At 36.2% G+C, this 13,464-nt stretch overlaps 1 protein-coding gene across 6 annotated transcripts in view; it reads right to left on the bottom strand.

Annotated features, from left to right (window-relative positions):
• The window catches only part of LOC149502506 (uncharacterized), a 42,784-nt gene that overhangs the window by 28,440 nt on the left and 880 nt on the right, over window positions 1-13,464 (bottom strand). For 4 of the 6 annotated variants that reach the window (XR_016323396.1, XR_016323399.1, XM_089729085.1 and 1 more), the window contains exons 2-4: window positions 5,703-5,920; window positions 4,757-4,912; window positions 3,863-4,061 (exon numbers count right to left, since the gene is read on the bottom strand). Coding sequence is in view for 2 of the 6 variants with exons in the window: in XM_089729085.1 (XP_089585211.1) it covers window positions 3,863-4,061; window positions 4,757-4,912; window positions 5,703-5,920 (573 nt within the window). In the remaining 4 variants the exon portion in view is untranslated. Of the gene's footprint in view, window positions 1-3,862; window positions 4,062-4,756; window positions 4,913-5,702; window positions 5,921-6,858; window positions 6,914-13,464 lie in introns of those variants that run through there. The other 2 variants (XR_016323398.1, XR_016323397.1) reach the window with 2 other exon arrangements.

Genomic DNA, 13,464 nt, shown 5'->3' with positions numbered 1-13,464 from the left:
CAGTTAACAGCTACGGCAGGAGAAAGTTCAAGTATAATGTATGGTCGAAGCTAAATCTATTTAGAGAGGAATCTTAACTTAACATCATTTTTAATATTTAATAAATTTAACATTAAACTAAAATCCATTCTATCTATATCAATATTTCCGAATGGTTTATTTTTGTATTAAATAAAAGGATTGTTGTTACGATATTAATTACGGGGTGACGACCCATTTTCCGCGTTAGAACGAATACATTCATGAAAAAATTGTGTTAAGTACACCCTGCTACAGTAAAAGTACCTTCAATTATAGGTACTCGGTCATGTGCTGCGGCGGAGAATTTGTGTAAAATTAAGAAAGCACCAGATATATTGCATTTTAGAATAAACTTTACATTATTTGAAAATTTGTCTTTCAAGGTTCAATTTTAAATTAAACACTTAATTCAAAATACTGGATTGTCTTACGTGTTAGTCTTATTTAAGTGCCGGCATTTTAAAAGTGAGGCAGTTAAAAACTCAGCGTAAATAAAGCTGTATGTTCAGACTCTGAAGTTTAAGCCAGGAAAATTGAATGAATTCGAAAATCGATTTTAGGAAAAGAGTTTGTGTTTTATTATTCTTATAACGGAAGGTACCCTATTAAGCCAGTAAGTATATATGTATTGGCATTAGTTTGTGTAATTAATAGCTATCCATCCACTTCAAGATTTTTTATAGGTGTAATTAATAATTTCGAACTACTACGTAAATTATTTCGTAGAGATAATAATTATGAAATATTGAAGTAAGTAATGCAAGAAAACAAAATTAACAAAGGTATATAATAAAACACTTGACATGACTGAACTTTTTACTCATCATTATCATTCTAGTTATATACGAATTTAAAAATAAAAGCTTTTTATAGGCTACCCATTAGACTATAAAATATAATTGCTGCATTAAGTGATATCATTCGGTCAACACGGATCACAATTGTACAACTATTGTATGACACGTTGATTATTACACAAACACGTCAACCAATGGTGAACTGTCATGGTTGTAACTTCTAGAAAAATCGATAGCTTTTTGTAGACTTTAACGAATCGATATTGTGTCATTATAGTTTCAAATCTCGTTAACTATATTTTGAGGGCGTTTATGAAACTAGTAATATGTATAAATTTTGCATTATTTAATGTGTGATATAATAGAATGGAGTATTTCTCGAAGTATTTTAACATGCTTCAGAATGTTTGACTGAATACTTTAATCAAAATTATTGTATTCCATAAAAATAAGAATTTTATCATGATCAGATTTACAGACAATGATTTAAATTAATTTGTATTTTATTACCATATTTTTAAGATTTAATCTCGCGTTTATTATGGTTATTATATTATTTCCGACATTTCGAATACCTTACAGTTTTCGTGGTCACGTCAGTCATGACTGATGACTGACTGGCCAGATAGGTGAAGTTATATAAATATTATTTAGGGACTATATACCTGTAAAATACGTACGTCGCTGTGCAGTAGTAACATATTCGTCTAGCAGAATATTACAAAGGTGTAAAACCCGCTTGATGGATGAATTTAAAATATCAAATATTCGTTTTTTTTGCCGCCATTATTCGACGTTCGCATGCCCTTACCTTACAAAGTGTCCTATACAGAAAAAGCTTTTTTTATTTAAAGCTGACAGGCATATGGCCCATCTGGTAAGTCGGCGCTTATGGACCTCAACAATGCCAGGGGTACCAAACCACTGTCTACCACTAAAGATCGCTGATTGCTATATTTAATGATTAAATTTCATATTGACAATCACCCTGGCTGGTTGGTGTTTTTCAACTATAGGAGCAGGCGTCGACAAATTATTAAATTATATTTAGATTTAAAATATTTGTTAAAAATCATCTTTGTGGACTACATTAATAATGTATTGAGGGTAATTAATTAAGACCGTCCTTAAAATTGACGAAGAACTAATGGAGATGAAGCCACGGTCTCATTTATTTTATCATCATATCACTGGTTAATAGAGGTTAGTTCACAAGTAATACTTGGGTATCTTCTAATTCTCTTACAATATGTTTTCAGTAAGAAGTTTTCTTCCATGTGCATTGAAGTTCCGATATGAAATCGTCCTCTTTGTTAATTCCTATGAGTTACGATATGGTTTTTTTTTCAAGAGAGTATTGCACAATGGATAGTTGCGCGAAAATTCTTGAATTGTGAAAATGCCTAACTTTTATTTCAAAAATTTTATTTCGAGTACGCAAGTATCGAACTGAATCGGCTTCGAACTTTGTGAATAAATAATAATAAAGCTCGTAGTATCATTTTCTACAATTTTCCTTTATCTATGTTGAAGTAAACGTTGTAAATACATCATTACGTATCATTACGATAGATTATAACATATTTTTCCTTTCAGCATTTAAATTATTCAAATATTTTTGGGATCAATGTTACGTGGTATTTGTTTTTTAATTTTATTGATTGAAAAGATGCGTAGAAGTACCATTATTTAATTTCATTTTACATTACCTACATTACATTTCTTAATGAATTTACCTTTAAATTTAAGTTTTCTTTTTAGAAAACAATGTGCAAAATAATTCGATTCGTGTAATAACTAAAATATATTTTTTATTTCCCGTGTAGGTAGACGAGCATACGGCCCACCTGATGGTGAGTGGTTACCGTCGCCCATGGATTTTAGCAATGCCAGGGGCAGAGCTAAGCCGCTGCCTGCCGTTAAGTACTCTCCACAAGCCTCGTTTGAAGAACTCGTTGTACGGTTTTGTTGGTATATCCATATATATGTATATTTTTTTGTTGGTATAGCATAGACCAACAAAAAGGCAAAAATGCATTATTTCCACATAATCTGCATCTCACACGTGCTATAAATCATCTATATATATAAAAATGAAACCCGTTTTCCGTTGTCACGTCATAACATGAAAACGGCTTGACCGATTTGGCTAATTTTGGTCTTGAATTATTTGTGGAAGTCCAGAGAAGGTTTAAAAGGTATAAAAATATGAAAATTCTCGGAATTAAATAAAAATAACAACTTTGTTTTCCCTTTGACGTGTCCCCCGTCGGACGGATTCCTTTTGTTTGTTTTAAGTTTATTCTATATAAAAGTTTAGGTCTTTTATTTATCGATTGAGGCACTACGAAGTCTGCCGGGTCAGCTAGTATATCAATATAAATGAATCTATCATGTAGATTTCACAGAATCTCGCTTTATTGTAAAACAACAAAATCATCGATTTTATAGAAATTTCAATAAATATAATTTAAACGAATTTTTTTTTCAATATTAAGGTGCCTTTATTTTTGTAGTAATTTAATATTACTTAAGTATCCTTTGATTAGAGATGAAGATGGCCTTTAAAATCTTCATAGCTACTTGATGACCAATGGTTCCACACTGAATAAGTTTTCGAATATTGCAGTGGTAGTCAGGTGAACCATGTTCCTGGTTATTTTCATCCCGGTCATTCAGTCCAGTTTGAAAAAAGCGACAGCCATTGTGCAATAAAATGAGATTTCGAACTCATATCTCACTGTGTGGAGAAGCATTATCGTTGTGATGTATCGGGTAACCACTTACCAGGAGTACCGTGAGCGCATACATGTATGTATTGTAATAAAATAAATATTGTATTGTCTTTCTGCCAAGTGTATTATTGTAGTTCAATTATAGCAATCAATTAGAGGATTTTTTCGATTTTTTTTTAATTTTTTGTTCTATTTTGTAGATATTGTAGATTATCTGTTGTTAATTATTTTAAAGATAACCTCAAAAAATGAGACCTTATAATACGAAAATTAATTATATTTAAAAATCGAAAACTTATGCGGACTGACCTGGTGGATTCTTTGCGGTTTCCCGCGCCATATCGTCCACGGTGGGCAGCGTGAGTAGAGTGCGGGCTCCGCGGTAAGCAGCGGGCGTGCGACCAGCCGCGTCCCTCGCGCCCCGCGCCGCTCCCGCGCCCTCTAGGAGCGCCGCCGCTCCTGCCTCGTCACGACACACCGCCACGTAGTGCAGTGGTGTACGACCTTCCTAATAACAACACCTACAATTTAAGAAAACCTACAATTTAACCAAGTTTAATTTAACCAAAAACCAAGAAAAGCACCAGCCTCTCGGGTATAGTATAGAGCAGTGATGGGCAAAGTACGGGAAGTATTTAATCCGGGCCGCCGGGTGTTTCGAGCTTTAATTATCTCATAATTAACTTGCCATCATTATAATTATCACGGCAGTCTGTCACAGGTATTAGTTTATTTATTGAAAAAAAAAAAAAAAAAACCATTCTTTTCACCTATATATCACACGCCTAACAAGGCCTAACAGTAAAAGGTGTTTTGTTTATTAAAAAAGCTTTAACACAAAATGCATTTTTTCTATAATTCTGGCCCTCCTCTAGAATTTCTTAAACTTTGTGGCCCGCCATTAAAAATGTTTGCCCACCACTGGTATAGAGGTACGACAAACGCCTTCATGGACCAGTGTGCTTAGTGCGAGTTTTTTAACGTTCTCGATAGCGTAAAAGTTAACTCAAATTTGTATGCAGCTGAAACAGCACCTCTAGCGGCAAACGTTCCAATTCCATACAAATATGAGTTAACTTTTACGCGGTCGACAACGTTAAAAAACTCGCACTAAGCACATAGATAAGTAGAGGTCGCACATGCGAGAGATCACAGATGATATAACTGACACATTCCAGTAGCAAAAAGGTAAAAAGATTATACCGAATCTTTCTGGTGGACGAGCTGTGGATAGTTCTTGACTAAATAGTCCACAATATCCATGAAGTCGTAGAACACAGCCTTGTGTAACAAACCCACGCCGGCCTCGTCGCGACACATCACGTACTTGCGACGGTTGTAATCTGATTCCAGAAGTTCCTATTACATAAGTTTGTGGTTAACTTCTGCGTACATACATACGGAAATAGATATGAAATTATTGGGAATACCATTTTATTTTGGTTTTGGTCTCGTTGTTTTTGTATTGTCTTGTAATTTTACTTTTTAAAAGTGAAGTTTTAAAGTTATTATACATATTTTATCTGAGCATGATGAGTAACCTTATTTCATCTATTTTTCTATACTTCAACGTTCCGTAGATAATTTAATTAAGTTTCAAAACATTTAATTACATTTCGTAGACCCTCTACGACTTTACAAAGTCGATGATATACGGATTCGTCAACGCTATATAAGTATCGTTTAATGTATGCAGTTAAATTTAATAATTTAGAAATACATTTTAGCCTTCATAATTAATTTTTATTGCTCTAGTAGGTAGACGACCATACGGCCCACCCGATGGTGAGTGGTTACCGTCGCCCATGGACTTCAGCAATGCCAGGTTTAGAGTCAAGCCGCTGCCTAATACTACCTAATCTTTTATTTATTTATTTTTTATTGCTTAGATGGGTGGACGAGTTCACAGCCCACCTGGTGTTAAGCGGTTACTGGAGCTCATAGACATCTACAACGTAAATGCGCCACGCACCTTGAGATATAAGTTCTAAGGTCTCAAGTATAGTTACAACGGCTGCCCCACCCGTCAAACCGAAACGCATTACTGCTTCACGGCAAAAATAGGCAGGGCGGTGGTACCTACCCGCGCGGACTCACAAGAGGTCCTACCACCAGTCCAAAATCTAGCGTGTTTCAAAAAAAATCTCACCAGCAATACCTGTAGTTCAGCCAAAGATCCTCTCTCCACAGCGTTGTGCAGTGCATCACACTTTGCGACCAAACTCGGCAAATGTCTTGCTATCGGTAAAGTCTCAGCTTCAGCCAATAGGCGGCGGCCCTGGCCTGCTAGTACGGCGCGCTCCAGTCTGCTTTCCGCACCTCCGCGTGCCCACTGGCGAAGCTGTGCAGTTGACACAACGCTTACAACTGCCAATTTAAAATGATCGATTTGAAGTCCTCGTGGCCTAAAGGATAAGACGGTCGATGCATTCGTATCTAGCGATGCAGCGGTGTTCGAATCCCGCAGGCGGGTACCAATTTTTGTAATGAAATACGTACTCAACAAATGTTCACGATTTATTTCCACGGTGAAGGAATAACATCGTGTAATAAAAATCAAGCCCGCAAAATTATAATTTGCGTAATTGCTTACTGGTGGTAAGACCTCTTGTGAGTCCGCACGGGTGGGTACTACCACCCCGCCTATTACTGCCGTGAAGCAGTAATGCGTTGCGGTTTGAAGGGTGGGGCAGCCGTTGTAACTATACTTCAAACCTTAGAACTTATATCTCAAGGTGGGTGGCGCATTTACGTTGTAGATGTTTATGGGCTCCAGTAACCACTTAACACCAAGTGGGCTGTGAGCTCGTCCGCCCATCTAAGAATTAAATAAATAAAAACACCAGGGTGGGCTGTGAGCTAGTCCACCCATAAAAGCAATAAAAAAAAGAATTCATTTTGCTATACAAACGATGTTGCAATGCCAATGTTGTTTGAAAAACTTGAACGTGCAATTTGTTGTAAGTTAGAACATAACTTGTAACTTGAACAAGTTCGTTTTGTGTGAAATGGAACGTACAATTCTAGAATATTTTTTAATAAAAAACTAGACGGTAGTTAGCAAAATATTCAAGTGTCGATGAATAACACTTTAGTCATCCGTGAACACACGTAAACTGTAAAATATTGATCAATAAAAAAACAAAATTAAACCATAAAAGTATGTATTTTTAATTATTTACATGACTCGCCAAAACCGTAGAAAACACTATACATTATAATTTGATATATTTTCAGTGGATTATACGAATTTATTTATGTAATTGTTCACAATAGTTCTTATAGTTAAGTGCGTTATCCCTTACCTAGTGTTAAGTCTAAGACTTTTGTCAACGGTGTAGAGCCGGTTGCGTCTGTGATGTTTGTGTTCGAGCATACAAAGTGATTTTTCATTGTACCCTTAGTCATGATACAGGGTGCTCTTTTCATTTCTCTTAATCTATCTATATATATAAAAATGAATTGCTGTTCGTTAGTCTCGCTAAAATTCGAGAACAGCTGGACCGATTTGGCTAATTTTGGTCTTGAATTATTTATGGAAGTCCAGAGAAGGTTTAAAAGGTAGATAAATATGAAAATGCTTGGAATTAAATGAAAATAACAATTTTGTTTTTTTCTCTTTGATGTGTTCCCCGTCGGACGGATTCCTTTTGTTTGTTTTAAGTTTATTTTATACCAAAGTTTAGGTCTTTTATTTGTCGATTGAGGGACTATGAAGTCTGCCGGGTCAGCTAGTTTTAAATATAATGATATCCCGGCGCGATTATAACTGGCGATTTAGAATTATTTATTAGAAATATTAAAAGCAGTGAAGACTTTCTTGACGACTCGATCTTGTGTTGGTCATAAATCGTAAATAATGTAATATACAATGTAAAATGCGATACCATACCAAATGCATTATGTTAAATGCGAAAATCGGTTAGATAAAAACCTTTACACAGGATTATGTACTACGTGGTAATTATTGTAGTTGAAATAAAAGTGTCGTTGAATAGATCGGCAACCACTCATACTGAAATACCAACGATTACGTACGTCCAAAAAAGGAAATGTAGACATTAAAATGAACACATAAGTTCCTTTTAATATCCTTGTATGGTATTCTAATATCTCCTTAATACATCATCGAATATCACGTATGATTTCATTCATTCGTCGTGGAGATAATAGTTTGCAAGCTGTCTCGCATCTACATACACGCGACTTAAGTTATATGTTCGGATTGATTTAACTAACTATATGATTTTCATAATTATAACTATTTTTATCGACACGAAAAATGCAAAGCATTCCAAACGTCAGTAACAAGTGAGTCGTCTATTATCAAAGCCGGCAATCTGACTTTTGAACAATATTGGTAAATCAGAAAAACGAATTATTGACTTTGTATTCCATTGGCAGTCACAAAACTCTTCGGAACGACATCTTAGATAAATAACAGGTTAACTATTAACCTTTATTTAATGCAGGTTTTGAACCGTATTCTTTGAAGGAGACGATTATATTCAAATCAATCTGTATTGACATATCAATAACATTTTTTTGTCCAAATGCACAGATTGCCACCTTTGATAATAGACGACTCAAGTAACAATATTAGAACAGTAATAAACGTGAAATCTCGCGTTTATTGTTTAATCCAAACGTAAAATTGATTTGGATTTAAATTAAAAATTTAATATTTTGTATAGTCATTGTGATAGTGCTATACATATTAAATAGCTATTCATAATTGTGATAGTTAATTAAATAAATAAAGGAAACGAATAAATTTAAGTTAACACACTGTTTGCAATTACGGGTTTGTGTAAAACAAGGTCGCTTCAACGCTGAAGATTTACACCTTTTAATGGTGTAAATCTTTTGAGCAATACTACTCGTATATTGTACTATCGCAACGTCGGTTAACCTTTAACTTTAACCGAGTACCTGCTTGTTTAACGATGATAGAGTGCGCCCGCACTGGTAGATACCAACATGCAGCCTATTTTTGTAACGATGTGTTTACGCCTTTCAAATTTTTTTTTGTTGGTTTGGTGGATGGACGAGTTCACAGCCCACCTGGTGTTAAGTGGCTACTGGAGCCCATAGACATCTACAACGTAAATGCGCCACCCACCTTGAGATATAAGTTCTAAGATCTTAGTATAGTTACAACGGCTGCCCCACCCTTCAAACCGAAACGAATTACTGCTTCACGGCGGAAATAGGCGGGGTGGAAGTTCTTTTTTTTTTATGATTGAAGGATTACTGGTGGCCCAGAGGCCTTTCCAGTTTCACCAGGACAGGTGGGCGAGCAAAGGCTCAGCCAGGAGGGGTGGGATTTGCTAACAGCTACCCGAGCGCCTCCGAAGGAGACCTAACAGCTCAAGAGCAGCTGCTTCGCGAATGAATCTACTACCGGATCGGAATCGCGACCCGCTGAGAAGATCCGGCGAGAAACTCAGCGAGCTGATTCATGGGTTAGGTTGCACGGCGAACTCTTTGTCGAGTTCGACGAGTACGGTTACCGGGGTCCCTAAGCCTGCTCCTAGTGTTAGAGCTAAAGGCGTCTAATGCAAAGGTTATTGGATCTGATGGATCCATAAGGACGTGTCTAGGGCGTCGACGGTGACTGGCTCCTGCGTGATCAGGATTCGGGGAGTAGTCAGCGGCGGCAACGATAAGGCGATTAGGTGGACTCCCAAGAGGTCCTACCACCAGTACAGTACCAGTATTACGTTAGGGGCGCTGTTCTAACTTCATGCAAATTTGAATTAGCTTTTATGCAATCGAGAAGTTAAGATACTCGCAATAAGCACACACCCTTCCAAAGTTATTAAGAGCTCTAGCTTACGTCTCAACGGGCCTATCAGGTAATAATGACATCATTTTTAGACACTTTTGTCTCGGTACCACGTTCATCATTTGACATAATTTTATTGGTAGTGGAGGGCTTTGTAAGAGACTGGCACTTAATGATAATTTTTATTATTACAGAACAAGGGTTATTAAATCTAGTGTTGTGTCATCACATATATTTATACGCATACCATTTTGGAGTTTCAATTTGTTCTTTTCTAAGTCTGAACCTATCTTTGTTTTATTAGGAATTTTAAAAAAATGCACGTGTAAAAATTTGCAATTTAGCGAGAATAGTTATTTTATGTACTGGTGATGCATTAATTACACGATTTATATGTAGTCCAGTGGTGATAATTCAAATATCTACAATTAATTTGAGTAAAACCTTATTTGCACTTTATTCAATCAGTAAAAAAACAACTTAATAATTTTTATCGCTAAATTCCGTTTTTGTGTATCAACCAATTTAAAACGTAACTTAGAACGTCTTGTATTGAGTAAAATTTACCATAGTATGTTAGCTGCATAAAAAAATTATATTAATGAATTTCAAACAAAATGAACTAAATATTTGCAATAGATAAAACATATACGAAGCCTTTTGTGTCTTAGCGCAGAAATCTTTTTAAAAAGTATTTTAAATCAACTTTAAGTTAAGATTTCGGATTCGACCACGGTGATAAACTCCAAGGACAATTTCATTAATATTTTTCACAGGACCTTATGATTAATATTACAGCTAGCTCATTTTAAGTCATGAGGCGAGGACTCAATTACGTTGTATAACGGTTGTCCCATCTTTAAAACTACAGCAGGCAATAAAAGCGAAACTTCTGTCATGCCAATAGCTGTTGTTATTTAACTGAACATTGCAGTCAACAAACAAATATCGTTGGAAAAATACAAAGGGAATAATTAATTGATTGGGTGTATTGTCATTTCTATTAAAGTATATTATAATACACCATTAAACTGGTATTATATACAACATTATTTTATTCTTATTAATGGCTAAACACGACGTATATTAGTATGACGGTTTTATTATGAGTCTGTGCGGGTAGGTACATCCATTAAGTCTATTTGCGCCGCGCTCTTTTTTAATTTTTTTAAACTATTATTTATTCTGAATATTGACGGTTTGACCACATCGGAAATTTAGTGTCCATACAGTGCAGACCTAAAAAAGCGTCATTTTCAATTAAAAAAATATTCAATATGTCAAAGTATTCAGTTTTCTCAAAACATGGACATTTAAAAGCCCATTATTTCAGACCATACTATGTTGACAGTTGATGAATGTTCGATACGATGTCATAGGTGAATACCCTGGTGGCCGGTGACCCGTGTCCATAATATTAATGTATCCACATGATTCATGGATTTCATCACGCAGGTCGGCGATAGCGTTAAAAGATAGTTTAAATTTTTTAAATAAATAGGTACCATGTCTAGTACAAGATTCCGATAGTTTCATAATGTTTGATGGGCGCAATATACTATTTTGATTTAAAAATATATATTAGCATGGGTTCCCGGCAACGAGTCGTGGAAGGCGATGCTTAACTTCTGCGAGTGTACCATCACGCAGAAGGAGGTAGCGGAGCGCATGAGAGACGCACAAGCCCGTCGTCGAGCAGGGGCCATGGAGGCGGATCTTGCCCAAGCCCTGGCCCTTCGAGTCCCTCTCATATGTCGGTCTAGGGACCGGCGAGGGGAGCCTAAGAAGACGACGTGCAAGCTGCTCTGCACCTGTCTTACGCAAGAGCATCCGGGTGATGGAAGGCTGGTTATCCTTGACCCACGCTGGTTCTGACCCAGCGGGGTATTTCGTGGGATAAAGCGTTCTAACCGGCGCCATCTAGGCGGACTACGGTTAGCCTGCCGACCGAGAGGGCTGGTGATCGTGGCGCCGACGACCGCCGGTCCAGTGTCCCGAAAGGGAGGGTGATCGGAGAGATGTGCTCCGCACTAAACGCTTCACTTTCCCCCTTTGCCTTTTCATGAGTTCTGTCTCATGCGAGGTTCGGATGTGGGCTGTTGTGCGACAGGAGGTTTTTAGTCGGTTCGACTCCGACATGCCCTGCCCGCCATCCCTAGAGGAGGGCGGAAGTCCAGCGACTTCTTCCTCAGCAAAAAAAAAGGGTCTCAGAAGATATTATTTCATGAAGTTGTTTCAAATATTCTGATTTTAGCTGTCGCTGATTCTAATGTGGTGGATGTGGATTAACGATACACCTCGGCAATATCGGGGAGCTTCGACTAAGCGATGTCTATCGTAAACTACATAATTAAAACTTCATTTTAAAGGAAATGTTTTGTCAGATCTGGCCACAGTATGAATAAATTAATTAAAAAAAAATCAATAATGCTCTATTAGTTCTTTGAATTAATATTTACTAGTATGTTTCACTTTGTTAATGGTGGAAACTTGTTTTGGTTGTATCTATGTTTAACATATTTAACATAGATTTTTGTACTGCTTGTTTCACAAATAATATATATGATTTAAAGAACTCAGTCATAAAATTATGATGGATTGTAGATGGATGGATCTACCGCTACTGGCAGCTTTCACTACACATAGTGTTATATATAGTCTGTGGTTGAGAGACAGAAGCCCGCCAAAACTGAAACATGTAAAAATTGAACTTACAACGTATTTTAATTGTAAAAATGTCAAAGATTATAATTAATTATTAAAGAAATAAAGCGCACAATAAATTAAACATTGTATGTAAACGTTGACACCCAACTATGGTTCATTCTTGAGTCTTAAATATTTGAAGCAAACTACCATAGTACATTAAAAATATGTGATAGAAATGGTGAATTCCATTGCAAACAATCACTAGTACAATTGTGGAGGTCTGTCTGGAAAACTAACATGCAAGATGAGTGAAATTTCACTTTCACATGGTTGATTACCATCTCTATACAAATATAATGGAATTGTCTTGTCTGCGGTTTTAATAAGACAATATTTCAAGATCACGTAGTAACCGTTTGAACTAGACTACAATTAAAATATGCGTTATAAGTATGTATTATTACTTTTTTCATTATTTTCGATTTGTCCGGGCCAGCCTGTCAAACTATTGAACTGAACCAAGATTAATATAAGCTTTTTCGAACGTACTCATGTTATAGATTATTTTAATCACTTATGATGGTAGACTCATTATATTATTCTCCTGCGCTTCTCCCAGTCACCTGGGGTCGGCGCAACATGTTTTCTTTTTCCATAGTCCTCTATCCATATATGTATATACCATTTCTTCGCCCACACCCTTCTTACACATAATAATATCGTCTTTCATGCAATCCAACCTTTTTTTTTCTTATTGCTTATATGGGTGGACGAGCGCACAACCCACCTGGTGTTCAGTGGTTACTGGAGCCCATAGACATGTACAACGTAAATGCCCCATCCACCTTGAGATATCAGTTCTAAGGTCTCAGTATAGTTACAACGGATGCCCCACCCTTCAAACCAAAACGCATAAGTGCTTCACCGCAGAAATAGGCGGGGTGGTGACGACAGGCAGGTGGCGGGTCATAAAAATTTTGCCAAAACCTGGAGCAACATGAATTATGCAGGTAAAATAACAGATACATTTAATATGGAATCATTTTAACCCACGCTCTTGATCTCATTAACTTTTTATTATATGCAAATGTGAAATTTTCTTGTTCTAGATCACGCGAAGGCCTTGTCCACGGTGACCTAATCATATTTGATTTAGTTAAAGCATGCATGCCAGCCATAATGTGATTGAAATTCTTACACATGAAATTATTTTCGTGTTAAACCTTTTCAAATTGATTTTCATTATGCCACAGGGTTTCTTTGAGATGCATATATATATACGCCAAATGTGTAGTTTTATAACCTAAATTAAGTAATGGAATCATTCCAGTTTCTTTTACAAATGAAAGACTTTTATATATTTTTTAAACCAGTCATTATTTTTAATTAGATGTGATGAAAATGCGAGTAAATGTTTTGTTGAAAGTTTTAAAGTCTAACAAAATACTTACAGTTAAATTTAGAACAGATTGCT

The sequence above is a fragment of the Bombyx mandarina genome, chromosome 08, assembly GCF_030267445.1.
Source record: "Bombyx mandarina strain Sakado chromosome 08, ASM3026744v2".
In the NCBI taxonomy this organism is placed as follows: Eukaryota; Metazoa; Arthropoda; class Insecta; order Lepidoptera; family Bombycidae; genus Bombyx; species Bombyx mandarina.
This window is presented reverse-complemented; position numbering and strand designations above follow the sequence as displayed.